Source organism: Falco naumanni, chromosome 1 (genome assembly GCF_017639655.2).
Source record: "Falco naumanni isolate bFalNau1 chromosome 1, bFalNau1.pat, whole genome shotgun sequence".
In the NCBI taxonomy this organism is placed as follows: domain Eukaryota; kingdom Metazoa; phylum Chordata; class Aves; order Falconiformes; family Falconidae; genus Falco; species Falco naumanni.
The window spans coordinates 96593380-96619854 of record NC_054054.1 but is presented as its reverse complement, the minus strand read 5'-3'; the positions used below and the strand labels follow the sequence as shown (position 1 = coordinate 96619854).

At 39.1% G+C, this 26475-nt stretch overlaps 1 protein-coding gene across 1 annotated transcript in view; it reads right to left on the bottom strand.

Moving 5' to 3' along the window:
* Positions 1-26475, bottom strand: part of DNAH10 (dynein axonemal heavy chain 10) — a 58205-nt gene that overhangs the window by 9477 nt on the left and 22253 nt on the right. The window contains exons 30-67 of the mRNA XM_040583523.1: positions 25936-26159; positions 25177-25446; positions 24899-25082; positions 24486-24620; positions 23922-24074; positions 23172-23360; positions 22916-23062; positions 21833-22024; positions 21545-21663; positions 21216-21374; positions 20782-20917; positions 20530-20652; positions 19897-20031; positions 19367-19583; positions 18772-18891; positions 17691-17836; positions 17130-17282; positions 16335-16595; positions 15488-15660; positions 15022-15115; positions 13775-13942; positions 13275-13463; positions 12487-12658; positions 11390-11593; positions 10518-10598; positions 9916-10113; positions 9109-9270; positions 8377-8551; positions 7319-7500; positions 6437-6573; positions 5348-5565; positions 4741-4962; positions 3978-4125; positions 3156-3435; positions 2571-2800; positions 1744-2017; positions 1213-1317; positions 547-701 (exon numbers count right to left, since the gene is read on the bottom strand). Of these exons, the coding sequence (XP_040439457.1) occupies positions 547-701; positions 1213-1317; positions 1744-2017; positions 2571-2800; positions 3156-3435; positions 3978-4125; positions 4741-4962; positions 5348-5565; positions 6437-6573; positions 7319-7500; positions 8377-8551; positions 9109-9270; positions 9916-10113; positions 10518-10598; positions 11390-11593; positions 12487-12658; positions 13275-13463; positions 13775-13942; positions 15022-15115; positions 15488-15660; positions 16335-16595; positions 17130-17282; positions 17691-17836; positions 18772-18891; positions 19367-19583; positions 19897-20031; positions 20530-20652; positions 20782-20917; positions 21216-21374; positions 21545-21663; positions 21833-22024; positions 22916-23062; positions 23172-23360; positions 23922-24074; positions 24486-24620; positions 24899-25082; positions 25177-25446; positions 25936-26159 (6630 nt within the window). The remainder of the gene's footprint in view (positions 1-546; positions 702-1212; positions 1318-1743; positions 2018-2570; positions 2801-3155; positions 3436-3977; positions 4126-4740; positions 4963-5347; positions 5566-6436; positions 6574-7318; positions 7501-8376; positions 8552-9108; positions 9271-9915; positions 10114-10517; positions 10599-11389; positions 11594-12486; positions 12659-13274; positions 13464-13774; positions 13943-15021; positions 15116-15487; positions 15661-16334; positions 16596-17129; positions 17283-17690; positions 17837-18771; positions 18892-19366; positions 19584-19896; positions 20032-20529; positions 20653-20781; positions 20918-21215; positions 21375-21544; positions 21664-21832; positions 22025-22915; positions 23063-23171; positions 23361-23921; positions 24075-24485; positions 24621-24898; positions 25083-25176; positions 25447-25935; positions 26160-26475) is intronic.

The window sequence follows — 26475 nt, the reverse complement described above, 5'->3', positions numbered from 1 at the left end:
TTTGTACTTCATGTCAAGTAATTCTCTTAGGATACAGAAAATAGCATCTCAAGCAAAAAGTATTAACAGATTGCTTATGGAAAGACTTCTTATAAAGCAACAAGATATGGAATGAAACTAAAGGTAGAACAAAGGGAAGTCTGTTTTTGTAACTAGCCTATAGAACTCACTGCCATAAGAAGATCAAAGTACAATTTAGCAGTACAAAAATAACAGTGAAATGGTGACTGTTAAAATCAACAGCAAAAATTCCACTGGCTTCAACAGGGTAAATAACTCATCTAAGGCATCTGACTGGAAAAATAAAAAATCTACAGTATACCAGGGAAGATTTTTTGTTGTTTGTTTTTTAAAAAATAAGAGCCTTAACTCTTCTGGAAATAAGCCAATCACTAACTGAGGTCAGGAAGAAAAGCAAGGCCTTGACAGAAAAAGCCAGTGGTGACATGCCTCCTGCCGAGTGCTATGGCACATTGCATCATACTTGAACATTTAATACCAGAAGAAAAACAAGGAGAGAAAAGAGGATTGCAGAAAAGCACGTACATTTTTCCATACATCTGGATTTTTTTCCACATCATCTGGAAGAGATTCAAATTTCTCAGGAAATAATTCAGACAAGCGAATTAGGTCTTCCCAGCCTTTATCTGGAAGCCAAGCATACGGTTTCTTTCGTGCACTCTTCTCCAGGGAAATATTGCCTAGTCACATTCAGAAACCAAAGTGAATGTCCATGTCATAAATTCTTCAATACATGACCACACATACAGCCCCACTGCACAGAGGAACCAACTGGAAATTTGTTTCTGGAAGCACTGTAAGATTAAATTGGTCTGCTGAAGAAAAGATGGCATTTTACAAGTCCTTGCAAAAGCCAGAGCTTTCTCTTTGCAAAAATTTTTAAAATTATTTATACATAGTCAGAAAACAACTTAAGATTATTTTCGCAGGTAACATCCTATCAATTAGCTTAAGTGAGATTTGTCAACATCTGCAGAGAAAGATTAGCCTCTTCGCTGTTTAAAAAAGCGAAAAAATAGAAATAGCAGAATCCACAATCTGTGTAAATCAACATAGTTCAGCTATCTTCAGTGGTTTCTCTAGGTGCTAGCTCTTACAACAAACCATATCCAGACAAAAATCTTATCTTCAAAAGATCTTTTAGCTATTGCTACATACAGCTATGTATTTATATATAAACATTCACGTTACCTTTCAAAAAGAATTCAAATTCTTCTTGTGGAACTCTGCCATCAGCTTGTTCTATCCTGACAGTCATATTAAAGGAGAACAGTAATTTGTGCTTCTCAAACAAGCCTACATTAAAAGGACAATATTTTCAAAAATCAGCTGCTAAAACTTGTGGAACCGAAGCAATCTGTTAATCCATATCCCGCATCTGGTCACCTCACAAAGACCAGGGTGATCAAAGATAGGGCTCTAGATCAGGCTTACAGAATCAAAACAGCATCTCTGAGCTACATCCAGGGATGTGAGATCCACAGCTGAAATTCGCTATCCATAACTGTATTAAGAAAACCATTTCTTTAAAAGGTAACACACATAGTTTCTTCAAACAGAAACAGCAGGGAGCGAAGTGTAAACCAGGACCAACGCTGAGAACTGAACCTTAGTGAATTCACCATTTGGTAACTTGCCTCTTTAAAATAAACCAACCAAAGGCATGGCTTTTAACAAGCATTTGCACAACACACTATCAGCCCATCACTAAATTGCACTGACCTGTGCAGCCATAGTTATAGGTGTTGTAAGTCAGAGTATCCATGATGTTTTTTAACCTCTTCACAAGAACAGGACTGGGCATGGATTTCCGAAGAGAGAGTCCAAAAACTTCTAAGAAGGAGACCAGTGAGTACTGATACATGATGTTGACAAGTGCCATTTCAGACAAGACGGAGAATAAAATGGCCCCTCTCCTGGCGGCTGGTCTGTAGCCATCTCGAAGACGATCAATATCCACCGCTGTTGTCTCAGCCAGATTCAGTTTTTCAGTCACCTAGCCATACAATGACTTTATACACGTGTAATTACTGATCCATAGTACATATGTTATATCACAATAAACTATTCAGTGCCTGCATCTATATGTTGACTGTATAGGGAATCTGGGTAGGTAACCCTAAAGAAGTAGTACGAATTGTAAAAAACAAAAGTTAAATAAAATGAATCCCACCTTTATGAAAAGTGAAGGCAAAGATTTACACAGAATCATGGAAGTAGTCTGGGAAGGCCCTCCAAGGATCTTTAGTTCAACTTTCTGCCCAAAGCAAGACAATGACCACCACTAGATCAGGTCAGCTGTGGCTTTGCCCAACTACAGCCTGAAAACCTCCAAGGGAAGAGATTCTACATCCTCTCTGAGTAACAAATACATTAATTTTTCATTTCAGATCTGATACAATACCGAAAGATGCAACATAGGAGAAAACTCTCCATTTCCTTTCAAACCAATTCCTAGCTTCAAGGGTGAAAGATGAAGCACCATGAAAAAGGAAAGATGATGTTTTATTAGTAGATAGATAACCTTCCAAAAAGCCCAGAGCCGGTACCTCAGTAGCTTTGGATTTTGTCTCTTCTAGTGTTTGCACCAAGTCCAAGTTGTCCAACATGTTTCCTGTGGAAGATGTCAGTTCCCGAAGGAGAGAATCTTCTAGATCTTTCAGCAAGTTTTTGTTGTCACTTGTCTCCTGGATGAGATGTTCTCTCTGTTCTTCCAGTTCTCTTCTTTCAAAGCCCGTAATGACGCTGAGCAACTGATCCTCTAGGCCCTTTAGTGTAACTACAGATACAACACATGTACACAGCACAGTCGTTTTTTAAACATGAGAGCTTTTACACAACTTATTTCATCTTCATCATCCTGTAAAACTACAGTGATGCAACAAAGTGACTTGGTTAATAACTTTGCATCTCATTCCTACCAAAGCATCCCAACAGGTGCAAGAAGAGATATTTAGCTCAGTTTCAGATTAGAAGAGAGAAGTGAGAAGGATTTCCTATTAAATCAGATGCAAAGTATAAGGGAGACTAAGATTTGTTTTAAATTTCATTGCTGTTTCAAACAACTACCCAGACCCTAAATTTGCACTACAGTATAATCATTACTTTTTTACGAAGTATACACTTCTGCTTACCTGTATAATTGATAACCATAGCTTTGCCAAACACAGATGGAGAATACTTTGGGTTTGATAACTTGGTGTTCAGGTACAATCTGAAATTACTGTCATAGTCAACCTCCTTGTCACCCAGAACAACAAATGTTCGCCCCTGTGCAACTTTGATATTCTTCTCTAAGACATTGTCTATCACCGGATCAATGTATTCATCAACACCATGCAGCAAGAAAGGGCTTCCATACTTTATGGCCAGTTCTAGTTGTTTAAGGAAATCTGGGTCATTAAAGGAAGCCATCTGCAAAAGAATAATGGGAAGATATGAAAAGAGAACTTATATTCAATTTGCTGAAGATCATTTTTTTACAATAGTTGCCAGCACTAATGAAGTTTGCTCTTTGTTGTTTTTTGTCTTTCCTCTTACAGATGATATAAACTGCACTGGTACAAAACAGGAGATATGCTTTTTCTTTTTTTTTTAATTCTGATTAACTGAGAATAATTTCCATTTGGAGAACTATTCTTCAAAGTTCCGCTGTGCCTCTGACTGTGTTAATTGTCCTACATGAAAACTCCACCCCGGAGCTGAGACAAAACATAGTCTACACCAGTCTTCTGGGTATATTATTTCTGCATGTATTAAGGCTAGCCAAGATCCCAAACAAAACATCCATCCCAAAGAACTGAAAGTCATGTGAACACTGATATTCATTACCTATTTTAGAGACACAACAGTCAACACGTTTATCAGTACATAATTGGTTCCCCACTCAAAGTGACAGAAATTTATGCAGATTTTAAAACAACCAGTAAAGAGGTAAAATGATAATTTATCTTTACTCTCAGGTTATTCTTTTCTTCTTTCTTCTTAATCCAATGAAATGCCTGTTGTTGTGGGTCAATACAGAGCGGGAAGCGGCTTGCATATGTTGTCAGGATGCCATTCTGGATAGAGAGCTCATCTGGAGGCAATCCTTGGGAAACCCATCTGAGAACAGAATGGATCAAAGAGCAGTCTAGAAAGGAAACTTGATGGGAGAGCAGCACGTTTCATTTGTGAGTAAAATTACGCAGTTCACTGAGCACACTATTAGACACACAAGGAAACACACAGTGGACGTGATTGTGAGAAGACTGTCAAAACTCAGACTGATTCATTGTCTGAGCCATTTGCAACTACACTACTCAAAACACTGACTTTCATTTGGTAGGTAATCCTGCCGTAGTTGAAATAGGCTATCTGGGCATGGGTTTAATACCAGGTTCATTGAAGTCAATGAAAAGACTCCTCTTGGGCTATGGGAACACATATTATAGATAACTCCTTAATAAATTTCCCAAAATGGTATTGTATGTGTCTAAGTTCAGTGAATGTCCCTGGAGTGTAAAGTACAATGGTTTGTTATAACAAATAGTTTCCCTTAACCAGAAGAAAAATTATTTGTCTCCTTTTCATCTTTGCGACATGAAAGTAAAACGGGCTCTCCCTGGTATGGCTGTGCACCTCCACCCACAATGCCAATTCTACCCTACAGATTCACATCCAGACTCCCACTTCACAATTTCACATTAATTAATCACTGGGTTTCTTGACCGGACGTACCTGCTAACCTCCACGTCATTTGTCAGAAGGCCTTCTAACCTAAATGGTTGACTGAGAGGAATCTCTCGTGAGAGGATATCTTGTTGCCACACTTGATAGATCATTTCATTACGAAACTCCCAGTTGAATGATCCTTCATAGCTCAGAAAGGCAGCACAGAGTAGACAGTCTCCAAGCAACTTCACCTTTCGTATTTCATAGTCTTCTAATTCCTTTGTCCACCTGATAGAATAATAAGGAAATACTGGGTCAGTCTGTACCAGGGAGATGGGGTTTATGTGCAGAATTTCCAGCTGCTGCTACTTTAGGTGAAGGCTGAGACAGACCCCCAAATTTACCATCAGTTGCGCTCTCACTATTATGATGGCCATAGACACTGAGCTAATCTGAAACTTCTTCCTTTTAATCTGAGTTCACCTTGTTCTTCTGCACTAAAAATTGTTATTTTTCAAGAGCTAATGGATATTATCTTAGAATGGAGATTAGCTCTTCTCAGAAACAGATATCACAGGAAGTGATGTTTCCAAAAAGTTTAAGTCTGATAGGTATTATCCCTGGCACATGACCCTCCGATGTCAAAAATGTTCCTCTTTGAATCTAGACTTACCTCTTGTTTTCAGATCTCAAGCCATAGATGAGCTTGTCAGCAGCATCTAATCTTCTCTGCATAATCTCCGCTTCTTCTTGCAAGTGTTGCTTTTCTTTTATTGCCTCTTGATATTTGCTCCCCAAAGCTTTAAGCTCATTCTGAATGGTAGCCAACTCTGCCTTTATCTTTTCCAGTTCCTGCTTACTTAAGTAATAGTTCCGTTCTAGCCTAGCCACCTACATTACATTATGAAGGAAACACAAGAATATCAGAGGAAAGGAGGGCTTTGGAGAGAAATCTCAAGTTCTCAGATTTCTTTTGGCTATTTCAGATATTTCAAAATGTCCTGGTAATAACTGGCACTGTTTCTCACCCACCTCTCCCTGTTCCAAACATACACATCATGGTCTGATACTGCAGTTCCAAAGCAGATAGATATCCTAGAGTTTTGTACCCACAAGGTACATTAAAGCATGTGAGCAGTCCTGCTGGCATTGGAGGTCAGCAGGACTGTCATCCCATGACAAAAGAGGACGTCTGTCTGCTTAACAACAACAATACTGAAGGCCTCAAAAACAGTCAGACTCATCATCTAGTAAACATACTTTCTCAGTAGTCAGCTGTATATAATAACCTTTTCTTGAAGAAAGTTTCCCAGCATCATCGGTTGGACATCAGATTTCCTTTGGTAAGACGGCTAACTTCCCAGTCATTCGAAACAAACAGCTAATCAAACAGTCTGTGCTTAAGGGACACGGATGTTGTGTACTGCTCTGTCCAGATGCCATGTGTTTTGAAGTCTGTTTTCAGCAGACAGCTAGAAACTGTTTTTCTAAGCATGTTAGATTACAAAATTCCAGCTGAACATGATCCTCCCTCCTCCTTCAAGCACTGGCATGGATGGGAACCCATATCCCAGCATTATGACACAACAAACATAGCAATTTATAACTGAGTACCTGCCTCATTCCTACTGCAATAGCTCTCCTAAACATCTCTTTTTAAGCACTTCAAAGAGAAGTGGGCAGTCTATGAATTTGTCAAGTCTTATTTTTCTCATCAGGATCATGCTTCATCCTCCTCTGAGTTTGAATCTACACACTTTACCTTTTCTCTCTTTGGCTTGGCTTCTTTAAGTACATCACAGTAGCTCATCACTGCTTCAACAAACTTTAACATTCCAAGTCCTGCTCTGCTCACAAGTTCCATCTCACTGAAGGTAGTGTTAAGATTCTTTAACAGAGCTAAATGGGCAAACACAAAAATATTGCAAGTGACTTGAATTACAGTGCAGAAATCCTCAGAGAAATAGCTTCCCCTAGGAGCAATATCAAGCAATGCTGTGACAGACAATATGAAACATTTGTCAGAATATTAAAGAGACTCTGACCTTGAGATGAAGCTACTGTGCTGTAACAATACAAGCACAATATTGCAAGTGATTTCTCAAGTTCCTTCTCCATGAAGGGAGTGCATTCAGGACCATGGGTTGTCTTCTGTGCAGCAATCAGATGCAATTTTGTTCAAAGAGCCAAATTCCTCTCTTAATGGAACTACTCTGGATTACACCCTTGTGAACACGTGTAAAGTTTGGCCCATAAGCTTTAGATATAGCTCATCTTCTTTCCACCCTGTATATATCACATTTTAATTGCCACCACATGGATGAGGTCATAATTCTACTAAGTGGCTAAAAACAAACAGCAGGCCTGCTCACCTATCCTGTTTGTTTCTTGCCTGCTCTAAACCAGAGTGCATAAGACCCTAGCTAAGGTATAAACTGGATATAACACATAGCAGAAGGTTTTTGCACCCTGAAAAATCCAGCCATCCCAACAGTGCAACGTCTGCAGCATTGCGGACAGTGCTGTCCACTTGCACAAAGTGAATCCCACCCTCCCAAACAACACTGGAAGGATTGCTGCTGACATGGCTAATCACATTAGCAAGATCCTACATTCATTCCAAGTATACAGATCAGTAATTTACCTCGGACAGATTTCACTTGGCTCTGAGTAATTCCATCAAAATCTATTTCCATCATGGATCGCAGGAAATTTGCCTCAGACATCATCCCTTTGGCTGTCTTCCAGTTTAATTCTTTGTAACCTCTTATTATAAGAACACATTCCAAAACAGCCTGCACCTGCTTAGGGGGTTTTGCAAAGGATCTAGAAAAGAGATTAAGGACACAATGGAGGAAAAAAAGGAGGAGACAAAGCACATGATGCCAGACATACTGCAATGACCCTCTTAACATTCCTGTTAAGAGGGTCATTGCAATAGAACAAGAGCTAGTACGTAAGTCATCCTACATAAAGTGAAAAAGATCACCCAGGCCAGATGAGAAATTATTAACTAGTCAAAAGCTCAAAACTAATTCTTGTATTCAGACAATTTGATCAATGAAATATTAAGGACTTCAACAGTGGAAGGCCTAAAATCCTGAGCCATGATATTCTTCCCTAGGGCAGTGAAGCAGCTGTCCATCACGCTATGCAGTACAGGAAGAATCCAGAGATCTACAACAGAAAGGAAACTAAACAAGTGTGGCAGGGAAGGGAGAGCCATTGCTATTTCAGGGAGATGCAGGTCAGGGACTGGATGTGCTTTTATATCTATCCCCAAACACAAGAAGTATTATAAAAACCATAGAGGGAAGTTAATTCAGCAGAAAAATACATTTTCATGCTATCAAAGCATCCCTGAAAAATAACTGGTATGTGTTCCTATTCACACAGAATAAAAACACGAGGAATAAAGGAGTTTAGACACCCACTGCTCAGGCAAAAACCACAGCAGTTTCTATTGCATCAGAGAAATGCACACCATAGATAAATATGGGGAAGACATCAAACAAAAGACTGGAAAAACGGGCTTGAGGGGAAATCCTGGGCAAGGAATCAGGGGATTCTGTTGTGGCCTCTGCACTCAGACAACTGAGGTCCTTATCTTCACATGCAGTTGAGAAAGGCTCAGACCCTGCAAACCAGGGTCTCCCCATGAATTTCCAAGAGTTTATACTACTGTACATCCAAATGAGTCACCTGATCTCAGTAACATCAGACTTGTCAAGCTTCTGAAGCTCCAGTTTGGCAGCTTCCAATATAGGCATGACTTCAGCCAAAGCTCTCTCAGCTGCCGCCTTCTCCATAGCAATAATCTTATTCTGTTCCTGGATCTCCACAGCTTTTTCTTCAGCCAGTTTTTTCTTCTCCTCAGCTAGGAATTGTAAAAACAGGGCCATATATGGATTTTTGTAAGCAGAACATATACTAATATGCTAATATAGATATGTTCTTGGCTGCAAATCAGAAATTACCATCAACTCAGTACCTTTTTCTTGCTAGTTTGCCAATGTTAACAGTTCTATCACCAGGTTAGGAACACTGTTAGTGTTCCACACAACAGCATACATAATTTTTCCTCCTATGCTTCCCTCTGGTTTTTCTCTAATAGTAATTTTCTGAATCAGAAGGTCCCTTTCTTGCTAATGCCTCTTTCCCATGTTACGCCCTACACCTTGGAAAGGGAAGACAAGGGCAGGCAAACATAGTTATGAGTTGTGTAAAGTACTGTACGCCAAACACATAGTAATCTGTGCAAGACAGAGGAGCTGCTCTGCTAGCATGACATTAGGTCAGCACAAATGGAACAAGGGGGTTACCTCTAGAAGCAGCTGGAGCTCTTAGAGGGTCTTCCAACACAACACAACACAACACAGACTATGTGAGCCTTGGATAGCCTGTGGGATACTTGGGTAGTTGTAAACTACCTACCTACTTCTGTGTTTGCTGAAATCTCTTGTAACAAAGCCTCGCAAGCAGCTGATTTTTCCGCTAGCACAATCTTTTGCTCAGCAAGTTTCTTGTTCAGCTCAGCCAGTTGTACACTAGCTTCCTTCAGCTTAACTAAGCCCCCATCCAGACGTTTACATTGTGCTAGATAGAAAGGAGAAATGTTAGTGATGCATTGATTGTGTACTACCACACAGCAACAGACAATCTCACAGAAGGTAAATATGCTTATAGGTGCACATGGCAGCAAGGCAACCTTGGTTATGAAAGGAAAATGACTCAGAGATTTTTCCTTTCCTAAGCCTCCCACCCAAGACAGTGTTAATGTTGCCTGAGCTGAGCTGCCACGTACTGGCCCTGTGCCACGACTTGCTTTCCATACACTGTTTATGTTTTATCCTCCTCACATATTTCAGTGCCCACTGAAGTATGAATAAGAAATGCTGCTTGAGGAAGAATGTCAAACCCTGAGCTAAGCTGAGCTGGTATTAGATTTAATCAAACTCTTCCCCAGGCAAAGGAGCATTTGGTTTGGAGATTCTGGCTCAGGTTCATGCACAGAAGAATTTGAGGAGAGCCCACTGTTTGACACACAGAGCCTGAACATTCACATGTGGCCAGGATGTTGCTCCAATGTCAAAACTCAATGCCAGCATAGCATTTGAGATAGTACTGATAACATCATTTTTGCATAATGCGGGTAATATGCAGGATTCTCACCACAATTTTTTTTCTTTTAGAAACATTTAAATCACTTATCAAAAGTAGAAAACATCTACATAGCCTCACCTAAAACAAACTCATTTTTCTCCTCCAGCAATTTTGAGTAAGTATGGATAAAATCAAGGTAATTCTTTGGTGTGACATGGTTTCTACGTCTCAGTTTCTGCAGAAACCTCTTGCTGAAATCCCCTACAGATTCATGCACCACAACCATGTGCTCAATCACTGACTTGGAGCTCTCCGATGGGATGCGTGTGCTATTTCCTAAAATCGGGCAGAAGAAATGAAAAATGTCAAAGGTTTGGGGTTTTTTTAAGAGCAAGCTGATTACCATCTTCCTTATGCATATCTAAGCCAGGCAAAAAAAGTCTGCCTTCTTGGGTAAAGAGCAAGACCAAGGCACAGTCAAAAGAGAACTTGGGCCTCCTGGCAGGCAGGCCACATTGTCTGCAGAGTCAGGAACTTGAGTTTTAGCAATTTTTAGATCTATTTGAGTAAGAAACTTCCATCCAAAACCATTTTTTGACTGGAATTTTGCATCACCCATTTAGACTTAAAGTAACAAGGACAATGGGAAATCAAATTATCTACAATAACTGCAAAGTAAAATATTTATTTCTTAGGATATCCCAAGGGTCAATGCATTAAAATACTGACATTTTACATACCAACAAAGGATTGTGCAACTGCATACAAGGCCTGGGGGGGCCATGGCAAGAACCAGTCAATACCAGTGTTGTTGACAAGACCTTAAAATAAAAGGATAGTGTTATCGGAAAAATTCCTTTGCAAAACTAGACCCTAATCTGCCAGGCAACAACCTTATTTGCATCAAGAATCTGTAGGATCTGTCTTATTTGACTCCTGCTTAGCAATAAAATTTATCACAAAGTCAATACTTCCATTTTGATAGTATACAATCAACTTTGCATTCGTGCCGTGCTAACCCCATTGTACTATTCTTTAGGCTGTACCATTCTACAGGATGCAGGCAAGAGCTGCAACAAGGTATTTTAATGCTTGGGTTAGGATTCTCACCCGTACCCATCTTTCACGTCTCTTCAGTTCCCAGGACTCCTTTCAGCCACTTGCTGAAGCGTAACATCCACCAGGCTCAGGTGTTTTTTCTCCAGTGGATGTCCTTCCCACCATGCCCCTTTTTTTGGCTTCGGATACAAAACTGTTTCTCTTACCACCATCCTAGTTTCATAATGATTTAATACCACACATTCTTCTGTAAACTACAGAAGAGAGGCTGCAGACACAGGCTGTATATTTCCGCTTCAATGACGATGACCAATTGATTTCCAGCTATTCAGCTGGAAAATGAACTGATCTGGTAAATGCTAATCAATAATACTCACTGTTATGTGGTAATTAACTAGGGGGAAAAAATCATGCATTGTAAATCCTTGATCATGAAACCTGCTTTGCCTAACTTTAGCTGTCAGACATCCCTGAGTGTCCACCAGAGATTTTTCTCTTGCCTGCAAACCTGTATTCTGCAGGAAAGGGACTAAGCAGTGTGTACAACTGATACCTGGGAAATTTCTGCACCATGTTCTCAGATTAGCCCCAGCTGGGGACATTCCCAGGACAATGTGAAGGTTGCTTGCACATTTTTTTACAAAATATTGCCAGAGACTCTCTTTAGCTGGGTTCATGCCAGCTTTAGTAGCTTCATCTCCAATCTGACTTAGTATGGTGTCTTTTTCATCATCTGGAAAAAGGGCTGGCACCATTCCTGTAACATAAGGGCAGAGGAATGCTAGTGAGAACAACCAGAAAGAGAAAACAGTGTGGCTGGGAACAGGGTAGATGAGAAACCTAGTTCTGCAAAAATTATTCTGGGTGGTTTTGAATGAACCTATTAACCTATGTTTCTCCTCCTCCCCTCAGCCCCCATGGAAAATAGAGGGGCAGTACTTCGGATGATGCAAAGGGATTTAGAGGGATAATTAATCTTTGTTTGGGCTTCAGCAACATACACAAAACATAGAACATGTCACAAGAACATAAAGTGCTTCTAACTTTGCAAAGAAAATATTCATTGGTGAACTATCAGTTCACATTTTCATTCTCTCAATCATGTGGCAAATATTGCTTGTTACCTAATGATAGGCATAAGCAGACCAAGGAAAAGGGATAAGATTTAACACATCTGTTCAAATCAGACATAGGAACTTCTGTAGAGAGGGTGGTCACACAGTGCCAGCTGCTGCTCATTTTCAGCTGCTGCATACAGTAAAAGATACTAAACTAGATTTCAGGACATATATATATAAGCAGTTGCTTCAGTTCAGGTGAATGCTATCCAAAAGCCAAAGGGACAGACGGTGGGTTTGTGGCCAAATACAGCTGAAGTTATACCTCAGTCTTGGAAGAAATCTGAAACTCCTGCAACAGCAGCAACAGCATGAATTAACCCTATAGCCTTCCCTGATACATACAAATGACTGTAAGAAGATGACAAGCCATTACTAAGGCCAAGATCATTTCAGGTAGTACAGAAAAGTGTAACTAACTAAAGCAGCAGAGGACGCAGGGTGAAACAGTAATAGCTGCATCAAGGGTACGTTTGAGATTATAAATCACAAGTAGATACTGATCAGGAGCAATTGAGGCTGCCTATGCTACCTGAAGTTAACATGTTGTTGATGAGTTCCAGGAAACTCTCTTCTGCTACCTGGGTATCTGTAAACAAGAAGACCATCGACTTGTTCTCAATACCCAGCTTCTGGTACAAATTCTTCAAATCTTCTCGGAAATTATTTTCTCCATATCCTCGACTCAAGATGATCTCAAATACCTAAAGATACAAACATATACTGAGAAGACACAGATGGACCCAAGACATGATGGTAACTCTAAATTTCAATTGGACTGGATCAAGGGTTTTCATTTGGCCCCTAACATCAGTAAATGTTAAGAATCAAATAAATTATACACTACATTATTTTTAAAAATTACATTTGTCCAACCCTGAAGGATTGCATTTTCAAAATTGCTTTGTGTTCATCCTCTGCCAGAGACTGAAAATACATCTTTCCTATCTGAAATATTACAGTATCAATCACAACAAAGTTCCTCCACAAAAGCACACCGGTGCTGCTCTAAGACAGATAAGTAACAAAAGCAGTAGTTAGAGATTATTAGCTGCTCACTGCCAGACCCATCCTTGTTTTCAGTCCCCAGTGCCAAAACCCAGATTCAGGCACAGACAGCTTCTTGCCCAGATCACCCACAGTCATTATTCTATACCTCCTGGCAATCACCTCTGCCTGTTCTTCTCTCCACAGGGAAGAGATACCAGCCTGATCTTATCTTGCTGACTGACTTCCCTCCCCCAGCCCCAGCCAATTTAATCCTGATCACAGTATTGCTTTCCTTGTCTTCTTTCACTGCAAAGATGCAGGGTCACTTACCTCATATCCAGCTGTATAGGCAGCCAGTCTCGTTAGAGACTGCTTTCCTGAGCCTCCCACTCCTATCAGCAAGGCATGCCCATGATCCATCCGTATGATGCGATGTACATGGATTAAGTGCTCCAAGGCATCATCAAAAAGAACTAGGTTCATTTTAATATTAACTTCATTATATTCCTCCAAAATCTCCTGCAGAGAAAGGTGGACAGAATGTTACTGGGAGACCAGTGAAACAATTAATAACATTAATAAAATAACAACCCATTTAGCAGCATTATTCCTTTCCCCTTCCTCAGGGAAAATAAACTGTTGGAAAACACTGCTGACTCTGTAGTTGATCCTCAACATTTATTACTGCAGACCCCAAATGGATAACAGTGCACATAAATTCTATGTGCACACAGAAAGAGAACAGATTTCCTACAGTCTGAGGCAGGCTCCCGCCCATTCCTCAGGCACAGAAACAGCATCAGGCACAGCTCCAAGCTGATGCACACTACCTGAAAGAGAGCTTTTGCTGCATCATAGTCTTGGATATCTTCATAAATACGAGGTTCTCCTTCACTCAGTGCCATTCTGAAATCTCCAAAAAGAATAGGATCCCTCATGGCCTGCTCCAAGTCATCTCTGAAATTCTCTTTGATTAGGCTTTTTATATGACCTTGTACCTTCAAGGATATGAAATGAGTCAGGCAACACAATGAAGCAGATGATTCTGAATCCAGTAACACTTAGAAGGGTGATAATGCAGATTCTTGCTCAAATACTGACCGATTTCAAGGGGATACTTATTTCACTAGAATGTCTAAAGACTAAAGCCTCCTATTGTGTTCTATGTATGATCTAAAACGATCTAATAGGCAGTTTAACAACCATTCAATCCAATGGACTCCAGAAGTTTAACACAGGAAAGGATAAGCCTGCTAAAAAAATACCTTCTCATATATTGTTGTAGATATTATTTCAATAAACCTTCCTTCTCAACATTCATAGATGATTCCCTAACTAGATTTCTCACAAATCTTGTAAGTCTGAATGAATGTATAAATACAAAAAAGTTGTGATAGAATTACTCTGAGTTCTGAAAATTGAGCTGGAAATGTATCTTTGTACGTTAGAGGAGAAAGTTCTAAGCAGAAGAATCTGAAGCCATCTTAATCTAGCTCTTTTCATCTCAGCCAGTTGCTTTGCAAATTGCTTCACAAGTTGCTTATATGTAAGTAAAATCTACCCCAATTCCTCCCCTAATTCTCAAGGTATAAAACTGTCATAATTCTCTCTTGTGTTTTAAGATATAATTTGGAGCATTTTCCAGTTTGCCTAACAGCCAAAACTGACTCCATTGTTTAAGGGCTTGGCTTTTATCCTTCTTTTCCCTACTTGATTATATAGTCACATTCTGATACAGTCCTTCCTAAAGGAAAATACTGACTCAAAGTGATTTCCTGAGTTTTTTCCTGCACTGCTCTCACACTTTGTCACCTGTGCCCCTGCTAACCAATTTTCCGGGACAGGCAAACCAAGTCACCCTTTCCTTCAGCAGATCTGCTCACTTAGTCTGCCATAGTCACTTTATTTTAGAAAAGAAAACTCCATGGGCCACATTTATAATTAATGGAGCAATATAGTGGTTAGACAAATCTGAAGTCTGACTGCAAGACCAGAGTGCAACAGTTGGTAATGTTGTTGCAAATTAGTTGCCATAGTAACAGTCAGTGACTACTAAAAATTGAAAGAAATTACTCACCAATGCTTTGTCTGCTTCATTATTCAGCCTGTCATGGAAAACCCTCAGGCACTCATTTCTCCAAACTCTCACCATCTGGGTCACTGTTTGAAACCTGAATTCACATCGAAATATCAGACTGCACCAAATGAGCTGACATGATGCCTAAGGTATATGGTTAATAACACTAACCAAATTCTGGACTGACTTATTTTACTCTTTTTGGTTTTGTTCTTTTCATAATAACTAATTTGCTTGCATTTTTACCTCTGAATACCTAATTTAAGAAAGAGTAATGCACCAGCATTTGTCATCAAGTGTAAGATCACAATTTCGGATGTTACTGAACATTTTCTCATTGTGGCAAAGGTCTAATGAAAAGTGTCCAAACATGACTGATTTCATATACCATATTACTTCATCTTCATCTAGGTTCATGCAATATAAATAGATGTGGGAGCACTAGAGACAATTTTTCTGTTCTTACCTCTCTGGAGTTGTAAGAATAAGTCCATTATAGACCCTGGAAAGATCCCGCAGGTTAAAAATATAATGGAATTTGAAAGGAGTAGGAGGTAGGTCACAAGTAATCATTTTATAAAGCTCCAAAGTACATGCAGTAATCTTGTCAGAGATGGTTGATATAGACTGATTAAACATCTGCAAACATGAGAAAGAAGAGGTGTTTCCATGAGACTGTCCCAAGAGAACTCAATGCTATTAAACATATTCTGCTTTCCAGCTTTTAAACCTGCTTGGTGTATTTCAAATAACTGAAGGCAAACATACTCAGAAATTCGTATTCCTCTGTATGAACTTTGTGCAGTTGAATGTTTTGGACAGGCCCCATCTTCACTCCTGAGCTTGCAGAGTGCTGACAGTAACATTGAACTCAATGACCGGAATTTCCACAGCACTTTTTTAACAGAAAAAATAAACTGTTCTTTTCTTATATAAAGTTGCAGGTTATCTGCTAGTAATGCAGTCTACTGCATTACATTAAATTTTTCACTGTCATTCAGGAAAAAGTTTGCTGATCTTTGTTGCTTTTCTTTACAGGAACCATAACCAAATCATTCACAGGTTCCAACCTATGAAAAGCACCAAGTTTATAAATGACCTGCTGACTTGAATGTTTACCTATTACTCAAGAATTTATCAAAACACTGTAAACCCATCAAGAAAGAGAAGAGGAAGGGAAAGGTTTGCATGAGGTTCTAAATATAAGAAAGCCTGATAACAGAAGATTTCAGGTCTAGCGAAAGCACAGAAGTAAATTCATATTTCAAAATAATAAACCTGTTGAGCAATCCTTTAAAAAACAGTGAAATTACCGCAGTGTGGCCTTTCAGGATGGAGGCATAGATCAAACTCAGGGATTGCTCAGAAGGAAAAGGCATGTTAAAAACACTGAAGAGTGAGATGAACCGAGGGTCAAGTTCATTCCGACCTCCTCCAGCTTTCCCCATGGCAGCAATAAAACCCAGGTCTTGAAGAAGTTTACAGTTCATCTCCTTACCACGATCATACAAGAAACCTTTCTCTAGCAGCAGTTTCAACAGGGCGATGGGTTGCTGTGTGCCATACTCATCAACCTTTGTAACACAAAAGAGTCAAGATATTCAAAGCACAGTACATCAGCATGCCAATTACTGCTATAAAATGTGGAAATATTGTGCTCCATACTCTGGAGAACATCACAAGGACTAAGTGACACTTTGCAAAGCTCTGGCACTGACTGTGAACATTCATTCCAATGTCTCCTATGGGAAAAGTGCCTCTGTGATAATCTAAATGCACATGTTCTCTTTTGCTCCCTTTGTAAAGAGAAAGGGATGGTTTCTACAATACACCACCTGCAGCCAGTATCAGGCCACAGAGACATGATTTTAATGGCATAAAGAAATGATCCAACAGGATCTCTCTTACATATAGGACAAATACTGTAACAGACAGAAACATTCCCCACTGCACACAAATCCCACTTTCTGAAGATCCTAAGCTGAAATCCAGTTACTCACTTACCATAAATATCTTTGACTTGTAATTAATTGACTCTGTGTATGAAGAGACCATGTCAGTGCCACCCGAAATGTTTCTATACTACCTTGCAAATTAATGGCACTTACCCGTGGCATATTCATATCATCAATGAAAACAATGAGACGTTTTCCCATAGGAGGGCCATAAGTGGTTTTAGTTCGTTTCTCTACATTTGTCTCTAGGTTTCTCTGAACGTCCATTGATGTTGTACGAGAAGAGAAGTTAATTACTAGCAGCAGCTGCAAAGGAGAGGAAATGGATAAGAATGGATTTTTATCTGTTGTTTGGGGTTTTTTAACTAGCGCATTCAAAAAATATTCTTTATATTAGAGTGTCAGACATACAGGAAAGATTTCTATGGTCCATTTATTCACTTGAATTACAGATGAAAAAGAAAAGTAATCCCATTCTTAGCACTTCAATAATACATATTTACTTTAACAAATTGAATCTGTACATGGTAGATCAAATGTCTTTGATCCTGAAGGATTCTCAAATCACTCACACAGTTTGGTTGTGAAGCTTGCAGTCACATTACTAAAGTCAACATTGCTACCCACAGACTCAGGGTTCACAATGCAAATTTAACATAAGGACAAAGAATGAAAAGGCAGATTTACAAAGACGACAAAATGCCTCATACATACATTAAGGTCTTTGTTCAAATTGTTTAGGAAGTTTTGTGTAGTTGCTGTTTTAGATGTACCCGATTCACCTACAAGAACAACTGGGCGTTTTACTTTTACCATCTGTTCCAGTAACCAAGTAGTGCGTGTTGTATCCACTGTAGGCACTGAAAAAGATCATGAATATGGTGGCAGGTTAAATTAAAATGCAGTACAGCTGGGGGATTTATATTTATAGAATAGTGCTGGATCAGACTCTCAAGGTATTAACATCCAGTTGTACAAAGACAAAATCTGAAATATCAACTCACTAACAATGCTGAAAAAAAATTTTAATTGCTCAGCCATCTCTTTTCAGCTTTTATCATCAGGATCGCTCATCCTTTAGATATATTAAAAAAGAAGTTATCTTCCATATAGGAGGGTCATGGACTGGTTAAACTCCATTTAATCCCTATTTCAAGGATATAATATAATCAGGATTTATTTGGATCATAGGCATTTTCCCAGAACTCTACAGAGGTGATTTTTTTTCTTTGTGAATTGCCTGCCATTAGGAGCAACTTTTAGAGAACATATAATTGTCTCTTGTGTCAGTGAAGTTAAGCTGTGCTTGCCTAAGTATTACTGTAAAGTAACCTGCCTTAATTTGTCCTTAACTATGAAAAGCACCTGTCATCATTACACAGTGCTTGGAGTAACAACCAATAACTGCCTTAAGAATGTAATGTTTAACTACCAAGTACTTGAACCATGGAGCCGGCATTTTTCCTACAGCTTCTGGTAGCATAGACCATGAATATTCTACTATTCTAGCTTGTAAAAGGCATTGTTAGCTCCTAATAACCCTTATTAACTGAAACAAGCTTTTAATCCTTTCTTCATTTCTCTATTACACAGTGCTGTAAATATCTACTCTATTCCTGCTAAACCACTGTGACAACAATATTAAAGAAATTGATTTGTGCCATCACAAAAAACTGAACCTGAGTGGAAGACCTTCAGTAAAGAAAGAGGATGTCTCACGTTAACTGCCATGTACTCAGTGGCAGCACATTATAAATTAAAGACATATTATCACTGTATTTTATTTTACACTCACCTAGAATGTCAAGAAATTTCACTTGAGGGTTATGAATATATTCAGGAACAAGTTTCATCCAAGGTACCCACTTTTTTTGAAATCCATCAAAGTGAAAGTCATACAAAGTTGGCAGCTGACCTGCAAATGATTAAGTAACTAGAAGTTTTCTAGGACACTGAAATATTTCATAAGAAAATAATCTGATTGAAATGAAAGTGAAGGGTAGGATTCTGGACCAAGTTGGGCAACACTGTGTTCTGTTTACTTGTCATTTAACCCAGTTAAGACATCAACCAAAATTCTCCTAATCCAGCATTTGGATCATATTATCACTTTTTAAGCACCTTCCACTGACTTTCATGTCTTACTTTTCTTTTCACTGTTTATCTCTGCAGCTTGGCATAGAAAATTACTGTTCTGTGAGGACAGACCAGTAGCTGACAGTTATCTAGCATCAGTATCTCTATGTGGTTTTCAGTGATAGTCCTTCAGAGAGCATATTTTGCAGCCAAGATAGCTAGCTGGAAGGAAGAAGGATGTTCTGCCTTCATGGAAACTAACACTTTTCTAATATAATCAATGGAATTCAGACTAAATTATGATGAGATCCTACCTGGTAGCTCCCCTGGCTTAGCCAGGATGTTGTCATCATGAACAGTAGACATGCAGGAAATGCGTTTAACATTTTCATCAAATTTAATTCTCCCAGCATCAACAAGAGCAGCACCTAAGGAGGAATACAAAGCTTCCAAGAAAAAGCACTCCAGAACATCAGGATCATCAGGCTGTACCACAACTAGAGCTTCCAGCATCACAGTCAACTGTACCACCTGTTGTAAAACAAGACAAAACTGTAAATAGAGTTGCCATTTAGGTGCATGAAAACTCTTAATACATTTTCAACCATTTTGAGTGTCTGCTGATCTTTTATCCTTCCAGGTGTATGTACTGATACGCATATTAATGACACTAGAAGAGCACTGTTAGGAAATTACTGTTTCTTTTCTCTCTTGGTGCTCATCACTAGCAAACTGACATTTCAGCACAGACTCTACCATGCTTTATTTGGAACATTTTACTCTCTCTATCATTCCATTTCTCTTTTTAGATAAACTTTTTCAACCTTTACTCTCTGTTCCTTACCATATTTAAATCTGTTTGAGGAACAATGGTCTTCAGTCTTTCCCCATGTCTGCCATCCACAATTCCCTCTACAATCATATCAGTAAGATAGGGCACATATTTTTGAAAGAGACGATTCAATTCAGTTCTCTCTTGCTGAGGAAAAAAAAGGACAATTATTCAGGACACAGAAACACGGAAAGCCAATTTTTGACAGCAGAGCTTCCCATGAACACCTGGCTGACCAAGTATGATTGTTCCTGAAGAAGTCACTTCTACCAAAGACAGGGCACAGTCACATGAAGAAATGTGACGCTGTTGTACGGACTGGTGAGCAGGTGAGGGTGCTAGCATCAGGTGCTAGCAACTAAGTTGTCTTACTTCAGCTCCCTGTGGACTTGGTTTTTTAAACTAAATGTAAGAAACAAGGACCTAAGCTCACTGTTAATTCTTTGGAGATCAGGTAAACTCATTTTCTTGTTCTTCACTTCTCAGAAACAATCACAAATTACAAAAGCTGGGAACCCTCTTTAGCCCTCTGCCACAGGCCTAGTGAATAGATTTTTTATCAGAAGATTAGACTGTCTTTAGAAATTTTTTTTTACAGCTGTCTACAGTTCAGTATTTAATGTGAACAAGTGCAGAAATTCCCACCTCATTTCTTCTTTCTTGGATCCACTTCTGCCAGTAGGGCTTATATTTCAGATTTTTAGGATCTACAAAGACCATTCCACAGCGGGATACAGTGGCAGGAGATGCATACTGTAAGTCGCCAACCTGTAAAATAATCACACAAGATAATCATACACTTAAACAAAGAACAGCCACAGTAACTGCTTTTCAGCCTTTGTAGATCCATCTGTATGTAACCCTTCCCTTGTATTACACAGTACAGTCACTACTTACCTCAAACAACAAAGCACAGTGCGACTGAAGTCTAATCCGCTCCCCATTTGCTAGGGTCAATAACTTGTTGTCATCCATGACAGAATTCATGTTTTCAACCCAGAGAGCATCTACATCACCATCAAACAGAATGTACCTGTGGATACAGGAGCCAAGGGGCACTGACTAAGCTCTGATTTTACTAACATATTTCAGAATCCAGTGCCATCAATGGTGTCAATCCAGGTGCTTTCAAGCCTCCCATTCATTTTTCGTAATTGCATAGTATCCATTCATCTCACTGAGGCTAGAAACTTACAGAAGACAGAAAGACCCCTAGACACTCTCCATTTATTTAGCATTTGTTTTTTAAATAGTGCATTATCTAATATTTTTTTTCAATTTATGTAAAATTCAGTTTCTAAAAATGGTTACAATAATTTCTAGTTGTCTACCTTCGCTCTTTTTTGTCAGTAGGCCTGTTGATAACCCGAAAAATGTTTGGCAGGACTCCATCTGTCCAGTCTCGTGTGGTAGGGTCAAGGATCCCATAAAGCTCAATCACACTCATAGCTTTAGGGTTTAGCGTGTAAAGCTTTGTCATTAATCCCAGCCTAAAGATACAGCAAGAAAAGCAATATTAAAATGACACAACACCATCTCATATTAACCCAAGCAAATATTATGGTCAGCTATTGATCCTGTGATGACTACACAGAGATGAATAATGCAGACTATGCCATTTTACAACCTGATTTCCACCCATCAAATTTTATACACTCACTTGTTTTGGGCCTTGCACAAAGCATTAATGACAACTGACTTGCCACCTCCAGTAGGTCCAACTACCATTGTAGTGTGACGAGTTAACATTGTCTCATACATCTGAACTACTTTATCCACCTGAAAAACAAATATTGATTTAATAGACTGCTGTCTGTAATTCTTCTATGGACAAGAGCAGCAGCTGGTCTGTACCAGCTAAGCTTTCCTGGAGCCACACCAGAGAGCAGCAACACATATCCAGCCTAACATTTGCAAAAAAACCTCATGCAATTAGTATTTTTTATACCTGGATTGGTAAAACAACATAACCCCCTTCTTCCAGCACTTGTTCTACAGCATCATTAAAATCAGGGTAGCGGACTCGATGGCAATCCAGGCCAGGAAACAGGTCAGAGATTAAGCCAAGGAAGAGAGGTACATCTTCAAACACAAGTTTAGGAAGATTCATATCTCGCAGAGCTCTCATCAGTACAACTTCCTAGACAACACATAGCAGAATCAATCTTTACCAAATAGCTAACCAATTATCCAACAAGTAGTAACTTCAAATATCTCTAAAAACTAGTGCCTGATTACTGCAGTACAGCTCTGAGGATGTTTTCTTGGCATCAGTTGCTAGTGGAAACAAAGGTTATTTTATAAGGATTAAGCAGACCAATATCCAAGAATAATGCACTGCCGGCTTCTGTCATATTAACCAAATGCCAAATGGCTGGAGCAGCCCACATCGCAGCTTCCCTGATTTGATGTTAAAAGAACCAACTGTCTTATGAACTACCCAAGTTCTGTAGTCGCCTTGACAGCATCATTTAGACCCCAACTTCCTGCCAACCTGCAATGTGCATCTGTACATAACTTTAGAGGAGGGTTTCCTTCAGCTGTCTCCAAGTTTTTAAGAAGAAATTTGAATCAGAATTCCCCTAGGCAACTGGGTATCACAACCATACATATAGAAATAAAAAACAATCATAAAAGAAAGCCATAAAAAGAGATGCAGTATTGAAAAACTTTCATTTATAAGTTTACTGTACTAGTTGAGCTACACAATTAACAACTGCGCAACTGGAGCACTCACTGTTCAAAAAGCACCTTTCGCTATTCATCCAGAGACATTCATCTGGCTATTTGCATCCTGGACTTAACAAAAAGTAAAATACCTCATTTTCTATAGATTTCCCTACTCTGACTTGAGTTCTGATGGCAATTTGCTGGCAGAGGGCATAATGAAACTCAGTAAGAACAAAGTGAACGAATAAGACAAATAACACCAATGCTCCTATTTCCAATGCAAACTACAGCAGATGTGTAAACACATCCTCTTCCTAATGAAAACGATGATGCTCCCAGGGTAACTAAGTAGCAGATCTACCTCACTGAGGTCTGCTGATCCTCTTTTCAGTTCTCCAGCCATCACCAACACTGACTTAAGGGCCCGCAGTCCAAAATCATAATGATGTTGTTTAGAAAGCTGTTCCTTTGCCAGTTCGTATAGCACTGTCATCTTTTTGGCAAGGATCTGTTTGAGATTTAAGTTAGAGAATCACAAATGTGTAAGCCACAACCAAACACTGGCTGTCCATACGCAGGTATATACACGGGTATGGGCAGTAATAAAATTTTCTTACCTTTGCCATAAGGAACCCTTCAGAAAAGAGCATGATTTCACAGATTTGTTGAAGATCTGGTACAACAACAGCCACAGGCCTGAACAAAGCTTTTACAGACTCTGGGAGCTCAGTTCGGCCAGCATAACCAGGATTCATCGTAATAAAAATGCCCATACGGCTATCAAGGGTAATTTCCTGCCCTTCAAACTAAAGGCATAAGAAAACATTAGAACAATGCATATTTGGAATTGAATTAAATAGTACTATTTGCTCAAACAGAAAAGCAGCAATACTGGGGCACCTACTTAAGACAACATGTTAAAATATTTAGCTTTAGGTAGTCATCCAGTTACATTCATCCCACTGTTTGTATCTTGGATATAAATATCAAAACATTTCACACTACTCAATCAAATTTTCTGTCTGAGGGCTTTGAATTCCAATAAATATCAGTAAATAAAGCCTCACAATCCACACCGTTACTTCTCTCCGTAATTACTAGCATACTATTATCCCATTTGCTTACTGTTATCCTATTTAGCTGACTTTTATCCCACTTCACAAAGGAAGAACCTAGCAAAGGATTAGGAAATCAGCAAGGATTTAACATCTCTGAAAATAAGAGTACATACTCTGGAGTTTGAAATGTTCAGCACAAATGAATTACAGAAGCAGCAGCCCTTTGATCAAATGATGGGGTCTAACCCTGAATCTCGGCCTCAAAAACAAGATCAGCCTTCACAATTACTCTTCTTTTTTAATGTTTACCTGAAATGTTTTCAACTGATTCATTAAAGCATTTTGAATAGTGTGAATCTGAGAAGAAATGACTGAAAGCACAGAAGCATCAATACGATTGAATTCATCAAAGCATCCCCATGCTCCACACTGGGCGAGACCGGAGAAAATTTTACCAACTGCCTATCAGGAACAAGAGGAAAAACTTCTCAGCAATGAATGTATTAAACACTCATCATCAACAAACTTTGGAGTATGTTAAAACTCTTAATGACTGGGTAAAACCTCTAGATATTTACATATGAAGAAGCTAGCAATCTGTCATAAGGTCTTGCAGTAATTACTTGCCAAGTGCAGATTGCCTATGATGAGCTTAAACACATACCACCTAGTCATTGCTCCCCTCCTTGAAAGCACCTGAAATTCCTTCAGGAATTTATTCAAAATAGATATTTTTTTACTATATTTCATATCAGTCAGCATGGTATCTTTAAGGAAGATACTTATGCAGAAGTTCAGAATATGACTTTATCATGGGGACCAAAAAGGAGCAGTAACTGGCACTTTATCAGAGAACACAGATCTTTAACTTACTTTGAAATCCATGCCTTCTCCACAGTTCGTCACCACACAAAGCAAGCCCAGTGCTTTGGCCAGATCCTTGATTGTTTCTGTTTTCCCTGTACCTGCTGGCCCTGCTGGCGCTCCTCCCAAAAACATTGATAAAGCCTTTGGGGACCAACCAAAAAGGAAAGCAAAGCTTGGATTAAACTTATGTAAGGTTGGTAGCAAAATCACAAATTAAACCCTTGGGTACAAAAAGCCTCAAATTCTATCTGTGAATGCATTCTATATTATCTCTGAGGCAATCACGTTATGATATCACAACTGATTTTGAACACATTGGCATCTAGGAGATAACAGGAAGTGGCAATAAAACAATGATGTGATTGCCTAGAAGTGTATTTTAAAAGAACTTGTTAGTAAAAATCTCCTCGAATATATACCTGTGTGAGTGTAAGATAAATACGATCAGTAAGCGGGGTAATCACAAGACGTCCGTTCAAACCCATATACTCATAACCATAGGAAAATGTTCCCGTGCACTGCCGCACATTCAGTTCATCTGGCTCTCGGTCCCAGTAAAAACGCAGCTGGCTTTCCCATCCAAACTCCTGAGCCTGCAGAATGCTGCACAAGAGAGATTTGCTCACGTGAGGTAAAAGGATGGAAATACAATTTATGCATTTGGTATTTTCTCAGTAGGTTGGGGGGCAGTGTTTACCTGTCTCTTACGAATGTATCAACAATGTCTCTGGCATGAACATCAATAATGAGAACAGTGTTGTATTTTTTCCTGTCATTTTTGCTCAAAGGCATTCTAATGCGGGTAACCAGGTCATCAATTTGCTTATGCATTTTTTTAGCATAAAGTTTCATTGCCTGTTTTTCTCCCTTCTTCACTTCCCGAAAGACATCCTCTACCTCCCAAGTCCACCACACCTGAGTAGCAGCCAGCACCATCATGCCTTGGTAGAGTAACATCCAATCAACTCTACAGAAAATACATATAGTGAGGAAGTCTGAGTTACTGTTTATTCCAAGTAACTGATCAGGATAGGAAAAAAAGAAAAAAAGGGAAGGAAAAAAAAAAAAAGAAGAAGTTGTTCCTCCTGTTTCTGCAACAACTACAACATGAACCAAACAATTCTATCAAGGTGTGCTGTAGCATTTCAAAAGCTTAGGAAATACTCTGATAGAAAAGTTGCCGATTCCATGTGTAAAGATTGCCAAGTGCAATTCATAGCAAGAACACAGCACTAAAAATAAACCGCCAAGACTTAGGAAATTAGATATGATATATAACACAAGTTTTTTCTGGTCAGTTAAAATACTGCACATGCATGTATTCATATCCCTCCACATACAGAAACACAGGCTAAATTGTGTACAAATTAAAAAATTGTCTTTGCTTTTCCATATCACAACAGGCTCATAATAATACATAAGGCATTTATGCTATCCTTGACACTGATTGTTTCACCTGCTTCTGTCTTCACAGTATCGAAAAATAGCTTCCTTAGTTAGGAGTCTGTTCGTTCGTCTCATTTCTGCTAGCACTGCTGTCATCCAGTTCTCCACTCTGCCTTTTGCAGCTACAGCCTGCCGAAAATCCATCACCTCTCCCTCTGCTGAAATCATGGCTGTTGCAATTGTCTCATCACTATCAGTATCCTGAAACCTCAGGGAGGCTATATTATCATACATCTGAAATGCACCAACAAAGAAATTAACTGCCATTTTAGAAACAAAGCTTCAAAGACGTAAGTGCTTAATTACATTAGCCCCCATTTAATCTTGAAAGAAAATTTCCATGGATTATAGAGAAATGGATCTGACTTGTAAGTAATCAAATACAAATTCTGATATATAGCTCAGCAGCCCAATTGCAAAGTAAACAAGCAGATGATCTGGCCCAAATGACACTGATTTTTTTTCTAGAAAATAAAGGAGCTACAGGAAGGTTTTTTAATGGTTAGCCATTCTGGTGTATCTTGAATGTTCCTCTACCAGCTTCCCTCTA